Raw genomic sequence first — 19,888 nt, 5'->3', positions numbered from 1 at the left:
GTTTGCTTTCCTTCTACGTGTCATTGCTCGGATCAAGCAGGAGAGAGCATCAGTGATTTTAATAGTTCCGGCGTGGCCACTCAGGATCTGGTATGCAGACCTAGTGGAAATGTCGTGTCTGCCACCGTGGAGACTCCTTCTGAGGAAGGACCTGCTACTTCAGGGTCCTTTTCTTCATCCAAATCTCGTTTCTCTGAAGCTGACTGCTTGGAGATTGAACACTTAATTCTATCAAAGCGTGGTTTTTCTGAGTCGGTCATTGAGACCATGATTCAGGCTCGTAAGCCTGTTACTAGAAAGATTTACCATAAGATATGGCGTAAATATCTTCATTGGTGTGAATCCAAGGGACACTCTTGGAAGTAGGGTCAAGATTCCAAGAATTTTATCTTTTCTCCAGGAAGGTATGGAGAAAGGTTTGTCTGTCAGTACTCTGAAGGGTCAGATTTCTGCTCTATTTTGCTGCACAAGCGTCTGGCGGACGTGCCAGATGTGCAATACTTTTGTCAGGCCTAAATCAGAATCAGGCCTGTGTTTAAATCTGTTGCTCCACCTTGGAGTCTTAACCTTGTTAAAGTTTTGCAGCAGGCGCCGTTTGAGCCTATGCATTCCATAGATATTGTTATCTTGGAAGGTTTTGTTTCTGCAGAGAAAAAGAGAACAAAAAGAGGCGCTTTGTGTGTACCAGTAGAACAGGTAGGTGAAAAATAGACAAACCCACAACATGGTACTCACATTTGGTAGGAGCACTCACAGTGCTATTAGGCGCGGACTGGGTACTCAACAGCAACCCAGCTTGCTGATACTTCTGGCGTGTCTCCAAGGACACCTCAGGATCTCCTTTCTTGGACTGGAAAGACAGACTGCCCAAATCTGCTACTCCACAGGTCAGGCAGATAAAGCTGGTGGTATCCAAGGCTCCCACATTAGCCAGGAACAGTCCCAATGTGTATAGATGGAATAGAGAGCTGAGAAACGCGTCACATGTTAACAGGAGGGTTATGTTTGCCTTATCCTGTTCCAGTTTTTAAATTTCTTTTAACTTTTTTAATAAATCCAACCTTTTTATATCTCACATTGGAACTGCTACTGATCATTTCTACTAAACACACCGCCTCTATTCCATCTATACACATTGGGACTGTTTCTGCCTAATGTGGGAGCCTTGGATACCACCAGCTTTATCTGCCTGACCTGTGGAGTAGCAGATTTGGGCAGTCTGTCTTTCCAGTCCAAGAAAGGAGATCCTGAGGTGTCCTTGGAGACACACCGGAAGTATCAGCAAGCTGGGTTGCTGTTGAGTATCCAGTCCGCGCCTAATAGCACTATCTGAGTGCTCCTACCAAATGTGAGTACCCTGTTGTGGGTTTGTCTATTTTTCGCCTACCTGTTTTACTGGTACACACAAAGCGCCTCTTTTTGTTCTTTTTCTCTGCATAGACGTCTTTCTAAGTTGATGTGAGGAGAGTGCTGCTGCCGCCGTCCATCCATGGACTTTATCCTGTGATCTATCTTTGTTTGGATCACTTTTTGGGACTGAGTACAGTAATTAACTTTTACATTTTATTTTTTGTTTTTGTTATTTGGGATATCTCATATTTCTCATTTCCATTTTTTATAGTTACTATTTGTTAACAGCATATTATTTGAACATTCGAGTTGTTTAGAGCGCCCCCTATTTTAGGTATCTCTAGTGAGATATCTATTATTAAGGTTTTGTTTCTTACTGCTACCTCTTCTGCTCGGAGAGTTTCTGAACTCTCAGCTTTGCAGTGCAAATCGCCTTATCTCATATTTCATGCTGATAAGGCAGTTCTTCGTACCAAGTTTGGTTTTCTTCCGAAGGTTGTTTCGGATAGAAATATTAATCAGGAGATTGTTGTTCCTTCTCTCTGTCCTAATCCTTCTGCTCATAAGGAACGTTTGTTACACAACCTGGATGTTGTGCGTGCTCTTAAATTCTATTTGCAGGCGACCAAGGCTTTTCATCAGTCTTCGGCATTGTTTGTTTATTTTTCTCTGAAACGGAAAGGTCAGAAAGCTACTGCTACTTCTCTTTCTCTCTGGTTGAGAAGTATTATTGGTTTGGCATATGAGACTGCTGGACAGCAGCCTCCTGAGAGAATCACAGCTCATTCCACTGGGGCTGTTTCTTCTTCTTGGGCTTTCAAAAATGAAGCTTCCGTGGAGCAGATTTGCAAGGCTGCAACTTGGTCCTCTTTGCATACTTTTTCCAAATTTTATAGATTTGATACTTTTGCCTCGGCCGAGGATTCTTTTGGGAGAAAGGTTCTTCAAGCAGTGGTGCCTTCTGTTTAGGTATATCTGTCTTTTCCCTCCCTAGTCCTCCGTGTCCTTTAGCTTGGGTCTTGGTTCCCAACAGTAAATTAGGATGCAGTGGACTTACCATATCTTAGGAAAGAAAACAAAATGTATGCTTACCTGATTTCTTTCTTTCTGGATATGGTGAGTACATGACCCCGCCCGTGGTTTTTAAGACCACTTTTTTGACTAAACCTCAGACACCTCTACACCTTGTGTTTCTCCTTTTCTCCATTTTCCTTTGGTCGAATGACTGTGGATTGTGGGAAGGGGAGGGATACTTAACAGCTTTGCTGTGGTGCTCTTTGCCTCCTGCTGGCCAGGAGTGCTATTCCCAACAGTAATTGAGGACGCCATGGACTCACCATATCCGGAAAGAGAGAAATTTCAGGTAAGCATAAATTTTGGTTTTCCTGCTGTGAAGCTAGAAGATACTTGTGGAATTCCTTTCTAATTCCTAGAGTGCTACAGTTCAGGACTTTCTGTTAAAAGGCTCATTTGCCAATTCTCTTAAAGGGACAGTCTACACCAGAATTTTTGTTTAAAAATATTGATAATCCCTTTATTACCCATTCCCCAGTTTTGCATAACCAACAGTTATATTAATACACGTTTTACCTTTGTGATTACCTTGCCCCCTTATTGCAGTTCTTTTCACAGAATTGCATTTTGGCCAATCCGTTCTGACACCTAGTTAACTTCACGGGCATGAGCACGTTATCTATATGGTACACATGAACCAACGCCCTCCTAGTTGTGATTTTTTTTCTTTTAATGCATTCACATAAGAGGCGGCCTTCAAGTACTAAGAAATTAGCATGTGAGCCTACCTAGGTTTAGCTTTCAACTAAGTATACCAATAGAACAAAGGAAAATTGATGATAAAAGTAAACTGGAAAATTGTTTAAAATTGCATGTCCTATCTAAATCATGAACGTTTATTTTGGACTAGACTGTCCCTTTTAAGGCTTAGGTGTGGATTTGTCTGTCTGATAGCACAAGAAGTTTGCTTAGCTTCCTAACATTCAGACCTTTTGTTCAGGCCTTGATCAGTCAGCCAGTTGTTAAACCACCTACTCCATGGAATCTCAACTTGGTTTATGGGTCTTACAGGCTCCTCCTTTTCAGCCTATGCATGGACATTCAATTGTCTTGGGAGGTTCTGTTTCTATTAGCTATTTCTTCAGTCAGTGTCTGATCTTTCAGCTTCATCCTGTTACCTTCCTTTTTTTATTTTTCATCAAGATAAGGCCGGTCTAACAGCCAGCTACTTTTTACCTAAGTTATATCTTCAAGAAAACGTTAATCATGGAATTGTGGTTCCATCATTATACTATACCTGTTGAGTAACCGAACTGCCTTAACTGTTGTCCTTTCCTACTTCACAGTGTTGACTTCACTTCTTGGCTATAGGTTCCCAGATTTGATGGCACATTGACTCCTACCATCTTATGAAAAAAACAAAATGTATGCTTAACTGATCAATTTCTTTCATGATGGTGAAAGTCCACAAGACCCACCCTTAATTTTTTTTTTTTCCAGTTTGCACTTCACTTGCACTGTTCTATTTTTCCTTTCTTTCTGTTCTGCTCATTTTTCTTTATGCATGAGTGGAAGGGATTAAAACCTCTGATATGCTGAGTGTTTTTGCCTAATACTAGTGGACTGGAGTTTAATACCTCGTGCACTTGACATAATGAAAATTTTTATTTATCAGATAAGTGTGTGTGGTTCTTTAACATTTATTCAATGTTTGCAAATGATCTTATATCTTATATTAGTAGCAGAATTACTCAAATGGGAATGTCTTCATTTATTTCTCTACCCAGAATACAGTTGCTGCGGGTTTTCGCTGAATCCTAAGACTCAAGGCAGATACAGATTATTTACATTTGACTTAATAGAAATATACTTAGTTTGCTTTAACAAATAAGTATACTTGGTGTTCTTTTAAAGGAGCATTACACACCTTGTAATTACAATACATATCTGTTGTGTTGTTATATATTAACATATCAACCAAGTCCTTTTTGCTGCAATTATTTTTCAATAGCCAAACTCCACTCACCATTTGCTTTATTTGGAGAAGCTAATCAAGACTAGGCTAACCGTTAGCCACAAGTTAGTATAAACTCATTTGTTTTGCAGTTGTTAGCTGATAAAGCCTATTAGGGATATGTAGCAGGTTTAGCCTTGACAAATCAGCAGGAATTTCTCAAACCTAAATTATATGAAAATGGGCAAAATAATGAAAGTATGTTGCAAAGTTGTTTCATTATGGATAACTAAACATTTTATATAAATATCAAGGTGTTTACTGTATCAAATTATCAGAGATTAGCTGTAATATGATTTAAACATATGCAGAGTAATAGCAATATAAATACTTGTGTGGCTTATATGTCCTTGAACACAAATATATGATTAAAATTCTGTAATAACTTGAGCTTTATTGCAGTGCGTAAAACAGTCTAAATTGATGGATGTTACATCTAGAAAACTGGCAACAAGAAAAGCTGTTCCTTCGAAAAACCCTAGCAGTAGTGTGGCCAGAAAACCTACAAGCACATGCCCGCCCAACCTGACCTGTGACTGTTATGGAAGAGATCAAGTGTGCAATATTTGTCTTGCAAGGTGATGTATATTGATACTTATTGTAAACAAGTAAAACACAATTCTTTTGTTTGCAATCGAGGCATTGGAAAGCTATCACGGGGGCTGCTTTATAAGCAGGCTCTTCAATTTCAGTTTATAAAGTGAAGCAGTGGGGGAGATGGGGAAATTCCATAATAACCTCTCTCCTCCATAGAAATTCTCCCTGGTGTCCAGTGGTGTACACTAACAGATAACAGCACTTGTTTATAAAACATTCTTCTTTATTTAACCATAAAACAACAAGCACAGTGTGCAACGTTTCTAGTCTAGCTTAGTCATGCATCCAGTGGAGCATATATGCTCGGTGTTTCTCACCATCATAACCTGCATACTAGTGACTCCTGGTTTGAATGAGGAGTTTCAAATGCAGGAAAAGATGTTGATATAGTCCTCCACACAGATGAAAGTGGAGAATGGCAACTGGTGTTTAAAATGCAAGTAGCCAAGTTTTAAATCTATATTGTAAAAAAAAAAATATTAAAACTCAAAATAATATTAGGATAATTGGTTTGAATATGCATAGTATAATTTTATTCTTAAACGGGAAGAGTCCACAGCTGCATTCATTACTTTTGGGAATTCAGAACCTGGCCACCAGGAGGAAGCAAAGACTCCCTAGCCAAAGGTTTAAATACCTCCACCACTTCCCTCATCCCCCCAGTCATTCTTTGCCTTTCGTCACAGGAGGTTGGCAGAGAAGTGTCAGAAGATTGAAGATAGTCTCTCATGGAGGGTAGTACTCTTCGAAATGGGACTGGAGTTTTAAGTAATCCTGTCAGCCTCTCAGTAAAAGCATGGATGAAAGTTAAAGTCCGGAGCTGCAGGGGGAGTTCTTCTGCGAAACCATCCCGACTCATATTAACAGCTCCTGGGCAATCAGCGTTGACGCGTTTCGCTGCCTGCCTTTATTCACTCAAGTCCATGTCAGAAGCGATGCTGCTATCTGTCACACTTGAAGGGCCGTGTTCCTGTTCCACGGCGTAGATTCCGGTAAGATCGTTTCATTTTATTTCGATATGTGAATGTAATGTTAACAAAAGAAGCCCCAGTGGGACTCCTTTATCTTAAATGGAATCAAGGGTTAATATCTACTGAGGGGGGGTTATTGAACAGGGGGGGGCTTTAATCATGTATGTTATGTGATTTTATCTGCTAATGTGTAGTGATACTTGGGCTCATGGCTATTCGGACATAACGGCCTTATATCATCAGATTGCGCGGTCCTAGGGACTGGCACACTTTTTTGGCTTACACAATGCACCTAGTCACCGGGTGTGGTTACGTTGTATTCCATTTCCACACTTTGACCGAGTGGTGACGGAGGGAGTCTGTTCGTTAGTTGTCTGGTTCTCTAATCGGCTGGTCGGGTTGGAGTGCCGTTTTCCTTGGGCGTTCACCCTCGGGTGCTGTCTTTCTTTTATTTGAATCCGGTTAGGATATATTTTGTTTTATGAAGCTCATGTCTGTTATAATTGTCCGTTGTGGGAACATTTCTTCTCTGGAACTGATACATGCGATTTTGTGGTCGCGTGCACACTTCCTTGGAAGCTGCGCGTTTCTATATGATTATAGTTTATCGATCCCTTTGAGGCTTCGTTTTTTTTTCTTGGACCTTGGTCTGTTCAGGGTAGTTCCTTGTACCAGGCAGGTACTGGTCGGGTGCTAGCTGCTGTTCCTTATGGTTCATGTCACCTACGTGGTGCCGGTGCGCTGGTTATCTTCTTAGGTGTTGAGGCGTTCACTTTGATGAAGTGTTTGTGATATGTTTATTTTATCCAATTACTTGAGGGGGTGTTTTCTTATACGTCAACCTGCTCCTCGTCTTCGGTGAACGGAATCGGAGGGTTTGTTCCTCTACCGTTTTCCTTAGGTTGAGGTCCGGGTGCGGACCTGTCTGTCTCCTCGGGGGTCCTGGAGGTGCTTGGCCTCAGAACCGGAATTTCCCCATTCCCAAGGGTTTGGAGGTCTGAACCAGTTTGGATGACTTGTTTTCGTTCTATCTTGGTACCTTACGGGTGTCTGTTTATCTTGTGGTAGTCTCCGGTACCTATTGAGGTTGCTGGGACTGCTTTTTCACTTTTAGGGTGGTCCGGTCATCTGAGTAAGGAAGTGCAGATATGTCAGTCTTCCCTTGTTTCTGTGTATTGCACGCTCTCATAAGAGGGAGCGCAGGGGTTGACTTTATCCCCCTTTTCTCTTGTTAAGTGTATCCAGTCCACGGATCATCCATTACTTGTGGGATATTCTCCTTCTCAACAGGAAGTTGCAAGAGGATCACCCACAGCAGAGCTGCTATAAAGCTCCTCCCTCACTGCCATATCCATTCATTCTCTTGCAACTCTCAACTAAGATGGAGGTCGTGAGAGGACTGTGGTGTTTTATACTTAGTTTATTTCTTCAATCAAAAGTTTATTTTTAAATGGTACCGGAGTGTACTGTTTATCTCAGGCAGTATTTAGAAGAAGAATCTGCCTGCGTTTTCTATGATCTTAGCAGAAGTAACTAAGATCCTTTGCTGTTCTCACATATTCTGAGGAGTGAGGTAACTTCAGAGGGGGAATAGCGGGCAGGTTTTCCTGCAATAAGGTATGTGCAGTTAAAATATTTTTCTAGGGATGGAATTTGCTAGAAAATGCTGCTGATACCGAAGTAATGTAAGTAAAGCCTTAAATGCAGTGATAGCGACTGGTATCAGGCTTATTAATAGAGATACATACTCTTATAAAAGTGTATTTTATAACGTTTGCTGGCATGTTTAATCGTTTTTTACATATGTTTGGTGATAAAACTTATTGGGGCCTAGTTTTTTCCACATGGCTGGCTTGAATTTTGCCTAGAAACAGTTCCCTGAGGCTTCCCACTGTTGTAATATAAGTGGGAGGGGCCTATTTTGGCGTTTTTTTTTGCACAGCAAAAATTACAGACACAGACATCCAGCTTCTTCCTGCATGATCCCGGACTTCTCTGGAGGGCTCAAAAGGCTTCAAAAGTCGTATTGAGGGAGGTAAAAAGCCACAGTAGAGCTGTGGCAGTTGTTGTGACTGTTTAAAAAACGTTTTTGTCATTTGTTATTCCGTTTTTGGTATTAAGGGGTTAATCATCCATTTGCAAGTGGGTGCAATGCTCTGCTAACTTATTACATACACTGTAAAAATTTTGTTAGTGTAACTGCATTTTTTCACTGTTATTTCAAAATTTGGAGAAAATTTGTGTTTCTTAAAGGCGCAGTAACGTTTTTTTATATTGCTTGTAAACTTGTTTAAAGTGTTTTCCAAGCTTGCTAGTCTCATTGCTAGTCTGTTTAAACATGTCTGACACAGAGGAACCTACTTGTTCATTATGTTTGAAAGCCATGGTGGAGCCCCATAGGAGAATGTGTACTAAATCTATTGATTTCACCTTAAACAGTAAAGATCAGTCTTTATCTATAAAAGAATTATCACCAGAGGGTTCTGTCGAGGGGGAAGTTATGCCGACTAACTCTCCCCACGTGTCAGACCCTTCGCCTCCCGCTCAGGGGACGCACGCTAATATGGCGCCAATTACATCAGGGACGCCCATAGCAATTACCTTGCAGGACATGGCTGCAATCATGAATAATACCCTGTCAGAGGTATTATCTAGATTGCCTGAATTAAGAGGCAAGCGCGATAGCTCTGGGGTTAGGAGAGATACAGAGCGCGCAAATGCTGTTAGAGCCATGTCTGATACTGCGTCACAGTATGCAGAACATGAGGACGGAGAGCTTCAGTCTGTGGGTGACATCTCTGACTCGGGGAAACCTGATTCCGAGATTTCTAATTTTAAATTTAAGCTTGAGAACCTCCGTGTGTTGCTTGGGGAGGTATTAGCTGCTCTGAATGACTGTAACACAGTTGCAATTCAAGAGAAATTGTGTAGGCTGGATAGATACTATGCGGTGCCGGTGTGTACTGACGTTTTTATTATACCTAAAAGGCTTACAGAAATTATTAGCAAGGAGTGGGATAGACCCGGTGTGCCCTTTTCCCCACCTCCTATATTTAGAAAAATGTTTCCAATAGACGCCACTACACAGGACTTATGGCAGACGGTTCCTAAGGTGGAGGGAGCAGTTTCTACTTTAGCAAAGCGTACCACTATCCCGGTTGAGGACAGTTGTGCTTTTTCAGATCCAATGGATAAAAAATTGGAGTTACCTTAAGAAAATGTTTATTCAACAAGGTTTTATTTTACAGCCCCTTGCATGCATTGCGCCTGTCACTGCTGCGGCGGCATTCTGGTTTGAGGCCCTGGAAGAGGCCATCCATACAGCTCCATTGAATGAAATTATTGACAAGCTTAGAACGCTTAAACTAGCTAACTCATTTGTTTCTGATGCCATTGTTCATTTGAATAAACTAACGGCTAAGAATTCCGGATTCGCCATCCTGGTCAGCTGACGTGACTTCAAAGTCTAAATTACTCAACATTCCTTTCAAGGGGCAGACCTTATTCGGGCCTGGCTTGAAGGAAATTATTGCTGACATTACTGGAGGCAAGGGTCATACCCTTCCTCAGGACAGGGCCAAATCAAAGGCCAAACAGTCTAATTTTCGTGCCTTTCGAAATTTCAAGGGCAGGAGCAGCATCAACTTCCTCCGCTTCAAAAGAAGAGGGAACTGTTGCTCATTCCAGACAGGCCTGGAAACCTAACCAGTCCTGGAACAAGGGCAAGCAGGCCAGAAAGCCTGCTGCTGCCCCCAAGACAGCATGAAGGAACGGCCCCCTATCCGGAAACGGATCTAGTGGGGGGCAGACTTTCTCTCTTCGCCCAGGCGTGGTCAAGAGATGTTCATGATCCCTGGGCGTTGGAGATCATATCTCAGGGATATCTTCTGGACTTCAAAGCTTCTCCTCCACAAGGGAGATTTCATCTTTCAAGGTTATCAGCAAACCAGATAAAGAAAGAGGCATTCCTAACCTGTGTGCAAGACCTCCTAGTAATGGGAGTGATCCATCCAGTTCCGCGGACGGAACAAGGACAGGGATTTTAATCAAATCTGTTTGTGGTTCCCAAGAAAGAGGGAACCTTCAGACCAATCTTGGATCTAAAGATCTTAAACAAATTCCTAAGAGTTCCATCATTCAAAATGGAAACTATTCGGACCATCCTACCCATGATCCAAGGGGGTCAGTACATGACCACAGTGGACTTAAAGGATGCCTACCTTCACATACCGATTCACAAATATCATCATCGGTTCCTAAGGTTTGCCTTTCTAGACAGGCATTACCAATTTGTAGCTCTTCCCTTCGGGTTGGCTACTGCCCCGAGAATTTTTACAAAGGTTCTGGGCTCACTTCTGGCGGTTCTAAGACCGCGAGGAATAGCGGTGGCTCCGTATCTAGACGACATCCTGATACAGGCGTCAAGCTTTCAAATTGCTAAGTCTCATACAGAGATAGTTCTGGCATTTCTGAGGTCGCATGGGTGGAAAGTGAACGTGGAAAAGAGTTCTCTATCACCACTCACAAGAGTCTCCTTCCTAGGGACTCTGATGGATTCTGTAGAGATGAAAATTTACCTGACTGAGTCCAGGTTATCAAAACTTCTAAATGCTTGCCGTGTCCTTCATTCCATTCCACGCCCGTCAGTGGCTCAGAGCATGGAAGTAATCGGCTTAATGGTAGCGGCAATGGACATAGTGCCATTTGCGCGCCTGCATCTCAGACCGCTGTAATTATGCATGCTAAGTCAGTGGAATGGGGATTACTCAGATTTGTCCCCTCTATTAAATCTGGATCAAGAAACCAGAGATTCTCTTCTCTGGTGGCTATCTCGGGTCCATCTGTCCAAGGGTATGACCTTTCGCAGGCCAGATTGGACGATTGTAACAACAGATGCCAGCCTTCTAGGTTGGGGCGCAGTCTGGAACTCCCTGAAGGCTCAGGGATCGTTGACTCCTCCCAATAAATTTTCTGGAGTTAAGAGCAATATTCAATGCTCTTCTAGCTTGGCCTCAGTTAGCAACACTGAGGTTCATCAGATTTCAGTCGGACAACATCACGACTGTGGCTTACATCAACCATCAAGGGGGAACCAGGAGTTCCCTAGCGATGTCAGAAGTCTCAAAGATAATTCGCTGGGCAGAGTCTCACTCTTGCCACCTGTCAGCGATCCACATCCCAGGCGTGGAGAACTGGGAGGCGGATTTTCTAAGTTGTCAGACTTTTCATCCGGGGGAGTGGGAACTCCATCCGGAGGTGTTTGCTCAACTGGTCCATCGTTGGGGCAAACCAGAACTGGATCTCATGGCGTCTCGCCAGAACGCCAAGCTTCCTTGTTACGGATCCAGGTCCAGGGACCCGGGAGCAACGCTGATAGATGCTCTAGCAGCTCCTTGGTTCTTCAACCTGGCTTATGTATTTCCACCGTTTCCTCTGCTCCCTCGACTGATTGCCAAGATCAAGCAGGAGAGAGCATCGGTGATTCTGATAGCGCCTGCGTGGCCGCGCAGGACCTGGTATGCAGACCTAGTGGACATGTCATCTTTTCCACCATGGTCTCTGCATCTGAGGCAGGACCTTCTAATACAAGGTCCTTTCAATCATCCAAATCTAATTTCTCTGAGACTGACTGCATGGAGATTGAAAGCTTGATTATATCAAGACGTGGCTTCTCCGAGTCAGTCATTGATACCTTAATACAGGCACGAAAGCCTGTCACCAGGAAAATCTACCATAAAATATGGCGTAAATATCTTTATTGGTGTGAATCCAAGAATTACTCATGGAGTAAGGTTAGGATTCCTAGGATATTGTCCTTTCTCCAAGAGGGTTTGGACAAAGGATTATCAGCTAGTTCTTTAAAAGGACAGATTTCTGCTCTGTCTATTCTTTTGCACAAGCGTCTGGCAGAGGTTCCAGACGTCCAGGCATTTTGTCAGGCTTTGGTTAGAATTAAGCCTGTGTTTAAAACTGTTGCTCCCCCGTGGAGCTTAAACTTGGTTCTTAAAGTTCTTCAAGGAGTTCCGTTTGAACCCCTTCATTCCATTGATATTAAACTTTTATCTTGGAAAGTTCTGTTTTTGATGGCTATTTCCTCGGCTCGAAGAGTCTCTGAGTTATCTGCCTTACATTGTGATTCTCCTTATCTGATTTTTCATTCAGACAAGGTAGTTCTGCGTACCAAACCTGGGTTTTTACTTAAGGTGGTTTCTAACAGGAATATCAATCAAGAGATTGTTGTTCCATCATTGTGTCCTAATCCTTCAAAGAAGGAACGTCTTTTGCATAATCTGGACGTAGTCCGTGCCTTAAAGTTTTACTTACAGGCTACTAAAGATTTTCGTCAAACATCTGCCCTGTTTGTTGTTTACTCTGGACAGAGGAGAGGTCAAAAAGCTTCGGCAACCTCTCTCTCCTTTTGGCTTCGGAGCATAATACACTTAGCCTATGAGACTGCTGGACAGCAGCCCCCTGAAAGGATTACAGCTCATTCTACTAGAGCTGTGGCTTCCACTTGGGCCTTTAAAAATGAGGCCTCTGTTGAACAGATTTGCAAGGCTGCGACTTGGTCTTCGCTTCACACTTTTTCAAAATTTTACAAATTTGACACTTTTGCTTCTTCGGAGGCTGTTTTTGGGAGAAAGGTTCTACAGGCAGTGGTTCCTTCCGTTTAAGTTCCTGCCTTGTCCCTCCCATCATCCGTGTACTTTAGCTTTGTTATTGGTATCCCACAAGTAATGGATGATCCGTGGACTGGATACACTTAACAAGAGAAAACATAATTTATGCTTACCTGATAAATTTATTTCTCTTGTAGTGTATCCAGTCCACGGCCCGCCCTGTCCTTTTTAAGGCAGGTCTAAATTTTAATTAAACTACAGTCACCACTGCACCCTATAGTTTCTCCTTTCTCGTCTTGTTTCGGTCGAATGACTGGATATGGCAGTGAGGGGAGGAGCTATATAGCAGCTCTGCTGTGGGTGATCCTCTTGCAACTCCCTGTTGGGAAGGAGAATATCCCACAAGTAATGGATGATCCGTGGACTGGATACACTACAAGAGAAATAAATTTATCAGGTAAGCATAAATTATGTTTTCTCTCCCGGCAACCGCCCCTGGTTCGCTCCCCAGTGGAGTTTGGGGTTTTTTTTTCTATGGTCTTCCTTGTGTGGTTCTGGGAGGGTGATCCTGTGAGGATTTTGACTCTCCGTCTAAGGGGCTTGTTCAGCCTGTCTGGTAGCCTAGTGGGTTGGCAGTTGCCCACATGGCTAAGGTTGCGAGTTTGAATCCAGCATTTGTTGGGTGTTCTCCATTATATGGCGCCCTGTCTCTGGTGACCTTCGGGGTCCCTGGAGAGTTTGAATCCAGCTGCAGCTGATTGTCTCTTCACTATGTATTACAAATTGCAATATAAAGATAATTGTTCTTGGAGTATTGCACTTGAATCTCTAGGAGCTCTTGTTTTTTGGGGTTGCAGAGTGTCCAGGGTTCAGCTCCACCTACGGATGTGGGTTGCCATCTCTTAGACCTGTCTAGATATTAGTCTATGCTCTTGGTCTGAGTTTCTTGCGAATGCACTACCTAGAGTGCTCTCTCTGTATGAGGTAACCTCAGGTTTCCTCAGGTCATACGGCCTGCCCTGGTTTTTGGGGGGTCTGGCTTAGGGCCATGTCCCTTGACTGAGATTTTGGGTCCGGATCGTTAGATTCTGTCCTGGGCGGTCAGTTTCGAACCTTAGGGTTCAGAACGTCCACTTGTCCCTTCAGGGGAGCTTTAGTTCTTGCCTGAAGGTTAGTTTGATGCTTTTCGGAGGCATCTTTCAGTTTTCGCCAGTGGCAACTTTTGCATTTTGAGTTGAGGTTGTTTGTCTCAACTGAGCTTAATGGTTGTTGAGTTATTGCTTAATGGTATTGCTTACAGTTTCTCTTTAAGCCTGTTCGCCTGTCTACGGCTGTGAAGTGGTCCCCTTTGCATTTGGCCTCTTGGGGAGGATTTTGGAAGTCTTACGGTTTCCGTGGAGTCCCTGTGTGTCCTATCTTCTCGTTCAAGGATTTTTCTTCCTCCTTTGCGTGCTAGAGGCTATGGAGGCTGGCTCTTGTACTAGGGTATCGTTATGGCTCAATGCCCTATCTCCCTTTTTTGGGAGTGTTATTTCTTTAGGGAAGGGCAATGTGCAAGGGTTCCGGATCCATGCACAACATATCTATTATGGGCCACCTGTAGAGGCTGGATGTTTAGCCTAGCTGCATTGTAAGCGGAAGGTTTGCAGTTTGCAACCAGTTGCAGCTATTGCATCTGTAATGTGTGCTTGTACGCTGTTTGGCAGTTGTGGTAGCATGCCTGATGCTAGTAATTGGTCAGGGGTTTGTTCCTCGTAGGCCCTCCGTTCTCTTTTTGGGCTGGGTCTGTTTCTCGGAGTGGGATCTGACCGTGTACTTCTGTTGGCCCTGTTAACCTCCCTGGTGGGGGGGTTTTAGGTGTTCCTTCCTCCACTGGTTACATTTTTCTGCTGGTGTTGGATGTTTTTTTGGGGTCCCATGATGGTTTGGGTCAGTTTTGCTGACCTGGAGCTCGCGTGTCTGTCCGTTGTGATTCTGTGTTTCACAGAGAGCCCCTTTTTCTGCTGGGACAGTTAGTTCCTCCATCCTGTCGGTGGGCTCTGGGTTACCATCAACTTTTGGCTGGGTTGTGGACTCTTCCCGTTAGAAGAAAAGAAAATTATCAGGTAAGCATAATTTAAGTTTTTGTGTAGAAACATTTTCAGGGTCTTGCTCTTTTACAGCTCTCGGGGAAAACACTCACTTCAAAGTCTATTGAATATCTTATTAAAAAGAAACTGTATAGAAGCTTTTCGAATCCTCTGATTATGTATTTAAACATGCAGTAAACACCTTAAAATCTTATTTTTAAAAAAAAAAAAAAGTTTACTTAGCATATAAAAACAAATTTGAAATATACTTTATTTATTAATCCCTTTTTCTTTAAGACACAGTGAGTCCACGGATCATCAATTACTGTTGGGAATATCACTCCTGGTCAGCAGGTGGAGGCAAAGTGCACCACAGCAAAGCTGTTGAGTATCACTTCCCTTCCCACAACCCCCAGTCATTTTATTTGCCTTTAGTGCAAGGAGGAGGTGAAGTTTAGGTGTCTGATTAAGATTCTTCATCAAGATTTTTTTTATTTTGGAAGCCTGAGCAGGCTTGCTCTGATCTTCCCTGACCTTTGGGTTTAGCTGTACTCCACGTTAGTCTCTTCAGTAGGGGTGTGGTAGCTTTAAAGGAGTTAGGAACTTGTGGGGTGGGCCAAAGTAGGCTTACTCTGTTCATTTCTTCTATCCACAGGTCTCTTTGAAGAGTGGCTTCCTCTCATACCAGTGAATTGTCCTCCTGCCGGACAATCAGGGGTGCAGGTAAAGTGACATGTTATTTCTTATAGAATCTGTTTTGGCACTACAGCATATTGCTGCACCATATTGGGGACATATACTCAGGATTTTTTCAGGCAGGTTGCAGGGTACTGTGTGGCAGTAGGAGGGAATTTTAACTTGAATTTTTGTTAATATTATTGGTGGCTCAGACAGCGAAACTGTTTATACATGCAGTCGCTATTTTTTGGGGACTTGTGAATAATTATTTGTTAACAAAGTAGTTAAACGTTAGCCGTTTTTTGGCTGTATCTGTAGCTGAGATTTAGAGAGTGATGTCACTAAGAGGCGTGTCTCCTCATAGCGTGCGGCTTCTTGGCGCTGTTTTGACAGAGAAAGTCTCACGGCCTAATTTAGTCATCCTCGTTTCTACTGTGTCGCTCCGGTTCTCCTGCAGATCGGAAGTTTCTAAAGCTGATCGTTTTGTGTCAGCAGGAGCAGGTTGGCACATCAGCTTAGCATTGAGGTGTAGAGTGTGCTCAGGAGGTTTATTTCAACATATACATATTTAATCTCTGTTTACTCATAACATTAACAGAATAAGGGATTTTGAAGCCATAGACTGTAGCTTTTTATTTGGAAGTGACGCAGCCTTTTGGCTGGGTGCGCTTTTTTGGCCTCTGCGGTTCACCTTGTGTTCAGTTTCCCATTTCCGCATTCCCGACCGTGTGGCGACAGAGATATTCTAGTCCGCAGGGGTCTGGTCATAGGAGGTGGTGAGTGCCCCAGCCATTGGGGGTGTCAGGTGCCGTTTTTGTTTTTACTTCTTTAGTCCATATTTATATATCCTCTATCCAGTTATAGAGGATTCTGATGTTGAAACTGTGCTCATTTAAGATTCAGTTACGGAGGATTCTGATACCGAGACGATTTTGATTTCAGATTCCATGTCCGGTAACGAATCTGGTTTTGCCCCGTTGACTCCTGTCAACCAGTTTTGTTCTGTATGCTATATAAGAGCACCCCGTTCCTCGGGGAATCAGGGGAATGTTGAGCCATCCACCTCTGGGGGTTCTGTCCTCCAAGAGGCGAGTTCCCTACCAATTCTTACTTCTACACATGCGGGTAACCCACTTTATGGTTCCTCCAGAACTGTTCCTGAGTGTTGTGCCTTTCGTTACAGGATTGCGCGCCTTCGCGTATTGCTCAGACATCTCTTTTAGTTATTGAATGACCCTATTGTTAACAGATACTGGGATTTTCAGTCTGATCATTCGAATGGTGCACCTCATTAGACACGTGGGGATGGGGTAATCTCCTGTTTGTCATTTGTTGAGTTCTTTCCCAGTTTTGAAAGATAGGGCTCCCTTTGGCTGGTCCTGCGGGTAGGCATGTGTCTTTTTTTGGGCATTAACCTTCGGGTTGCCTTATATTTTATTTGTATCCGATGGGATGTTCTTTATTTTGTTATTGTTTCCTTCGGGAACCTTCTGGGATCGATACTCTTTATTACTTCTTCGGAAGTTGTTTTGGACATGTTAGTCCTATGTTAACAATGCCTGTTTTCCTTTCTTCCCCTCTGAGGGAGGATTTATGCAGCTTGCTGGTTAGGACCCTGAGTACAGGCTAGTCATGTTAGGTTCGTTCTGTCTTGCGACTGTTCAGGCACGTGGCGCTGTTCTACTCAGCTGGTTCGGTAGAAGCGCCGAGTGCTCGGTTTTAATTTATTTACATGTTCAACTAAGCATTCGAGTGGACCTGTGGGTCCGTGAGGTGGGAAGGATTGTTTCAGTCCTTATAGCCTTCAGTCATGGATGACCGGGTCAGGGGAGTTTCCGCTGCGTCACTCCATCTGACATCTGATTTTAGAACCTAGAGTTGCCTCCCCCATGAGGTGGAGGACTGGAGGGCTTAGCGCCCCAATACCACAGTTTGATCGGTTTGGCCTTTTTTAGAGCTATGGATTTGTCCTTTTGGGGCTTGATCCAACAGCTTGTATGGATAGCTGTCTAGCATGCGGAAGGTTTGCAGTTTGAAACCAGTTGCAGCTCTTGGCACCTTGAAGGTGTGCGCGTAAGCGGTTTACAGTGTATCTAGAACTCTTACTCTTTGACATGTACTGTCTGAGTTATGAGACCTTTGGGTCTTCTACTGTCACCGGCTGAGTTAGATCTCCTTTCAGGGATCTGCATTTCTGGATGATGGTTGATCCCTGTGGGGACTTTGTTTAGCTCGGGGTTCCCCGGAGCTGTGATCGCTTAGCGCTTTTCTCTCCCCTATGTCCTGTGTGGAGGTGATGGGGAGACTAGCCCTGCTAGTAGGGTTTTGTGGACCCCGAGGTATCCCTTCTGTTGTTCTGAGGCTTGAGAAGTTCCTTCATTCGACTTCTAGCCTTGCTCCTTGGAGCATTGGACTGTGGCTAGGGGTGGTTCCATCCTTTGGTAGGGGCTTTCGAGTTCTTGCTATTCGGGTTCTCTGGATATGCATTCATTCCCTTTGTCTGGCTTTTTGTCCAGTTGTGATGTGTAGTTCCAGGGTATCGTTGCCTGAACTATAGGTGCCTGGACCTGTTTTTTCTCCATGAGACTTCCGCTTCTGGGGCTTCACTCCTTTTTCCTGACAGTTTGGTTCAGGCCTGGTGCCCTCAGTTTGGGCCGCCTATTGTACCCTCCTGTCTCTGCATTCAGTGTCCTCTATAGCTTGGATATTGTTTTCCCAAAAGTAATAAATGCAGCTGTGGACTCTTTCCATTTAAGAAGAAAAACATAAATTATGCTTACCTGATAATTTCCTTTTCTTCGGATGGAAAGAGTCCACAGCTTCCCACCCTTAATTTTATGTGGGGCATCCTTATATTCTTCCCTGATATTTCTCCTACTGTTCCTTGTTCCTCGGCAGAATGACTGGGGAATGAGGGGAGTGGGAGGAGTATTTAAGCCTTTGGCTGGGGTGTCTTTCCCACCTCTTGGTGGCCAGGTTCTTAATTCCCAAAAGTAATGAATGCAGCTGTGGACTCTTTTCAGCAGAAGAAAAGAAAATTATCAGGTAAGCATAATTTGTTTTTAGCTACCTTGAACGACTCCGATACGCCTATCGATGTCAACCCTAAAAAGTCTAGTAAATTTAATAGATGCTTTGATATTTTCCCCTCTTGGGGAGGCAACCGGCGGTGTGCATTGCTACAGTAACCAGTGCGGCAGCCTATTGGTTTGACGCTTTGTCTGAGTCCTTGCAAGCTGAGACTTCTTTGGAGGAGATTTAGGAGAGGATAAAGGCTCTCAAGTTAGCCAATTCATTTATCACTGATGTTTCTCTGCAGGTCATTAAGTTAGGGGCCAAAATATCTGGCTTTGCAATTTTAGCGCGTAGGGCACTATGGCTTAAGTCTTGGTCTGCAGACGTTTCTTCTAAGACTAAGCTTTTGGCAATCCCGTACAAGGGAAAGACCTTGTTTGGGCCTGCGTTATTTCCGATATCACGGGTGGTAAAGGATCCTTTTTGCCTGAAGACAAGAAGAACAAATCGAAGGGACGTCAGACTAATTTTCGTTCCTTTCTTAACTTCTTCTTCTTAAGTCTTCCCCTGCCTCTACCAAGCAGGAACAATCCAAGCCCTCTTGGAAGCCTGGTCAGTCTTTGAACAAGGGGAAGCAATCCAAGAAACCCACAGCTGATTCAAAGTCAGCATGAAGGGTTTTCCCCGATCCGGGATCGGATCAAGTGGGGGGCAGACTCCATTCTCGCAAGCTTGAGAACAAGATGTTTCAGACCCGTGGGCAGTGGACATAGTTTCCCAGGGGTACAAGTTAGAGTTCAAGACTTTTCCTCCCAGGAGCAGGTTCCACCTCTCAAGATTATTTGTAGACCTGATTAAAAAAAAAGGCGTTCTTGAAATGTGTTCAGGATCTTTCCCTCTTGGGGGTGATAATTCCAGTTCCAAGTCAGGAACAGGGTCTCTGGTTTTACTCCAACCTGTTTGTGGTTACCAAAAAAGAGGGAATGTTTCTGCCCATTCTAGATCTAAAGCTACTAAACAGATTCCTCAGAGTGCCGTCCTTTAAGATGGAGACTATCTGTTCCATTCTTCCTCTGATTCTGCACGTTCCCATTCACAGGGATCATCACAAATATCTGAGGTTTGCCTATCTAGACAAACATTTCCAATTTGTAGCGCTGCCATTTGGTCTCGCCACAGCTCCCAGAATTTTCTCAAAGGTCCTGGGAGCTCTATTGGCGGTAATTCGGTCTCTGGGAATTGCAGTGGCACCTTATCTGGACGACATTCTGGTTCAGGCGCCATCCTTACAACTAGCAGAATCCCATACAAAGATCTTATTGGGTGTTTCTTCGTTCCCACGGTTGTAAAATCAATTGGGAGAAAAGTTCTCTTTTTCCATCTACAAGAGTGACTTTCCTAGGAACCATTATAGACTCTCTGTCTATGAAAAATTTTCAGACGGAGGTCAGAAGAGCCAAGATTCTGTCCACTTGCCTGTCCCTACAATCGGCGGCTCGACCATCAGTGGCCCAATGCATGGAGGTAATCGGATTGATGGTGGCTTCCATTGACATATTT

At 43.6% G+C, this 19,888-nt stretch overlaps 1 protein-coding gene across 1 annotated transcript in view; it reads left to right on the top strand.

The window, feature by feature from the left end:
• CDC7 (cell division cycle 7) overlaps positions 1–19,888 on the top strand; it is a 281,927-nt gene that overhangs the window by 92,950 nt on the left and 169,089 nt on the right. Inside the window, exon 8 of the mRNA XM_053693123.1 lies at positions 4,781–4,956. Coding sequence (XP_053549098.1) covers positions 4,781–4,956 — 176 coding nt within the window. The remainder of the gene's footprint in view (positions 1–4,780; positions 4,957–19,888) is intronic.

Source organism: Bombina bombina, chromosome 10, assembly GCF_027579735.1.
Source record: "Bombina bombina isolate aBomBom1 chromosome 10, aBomBom1.pri, whole genome shotgun sequence".
Taxonomy (NCBI): domain Eukaryota; kingdom Metazoa; phylum Chordata; class Amphibia; order Anura; family Bombinatoridae; genus Bombina; species Bombina bombina.
Note: the sequence above shows the minus strand (reverse complement) of the source record. Positions and strands in the feature narration are given on the sequence as shown.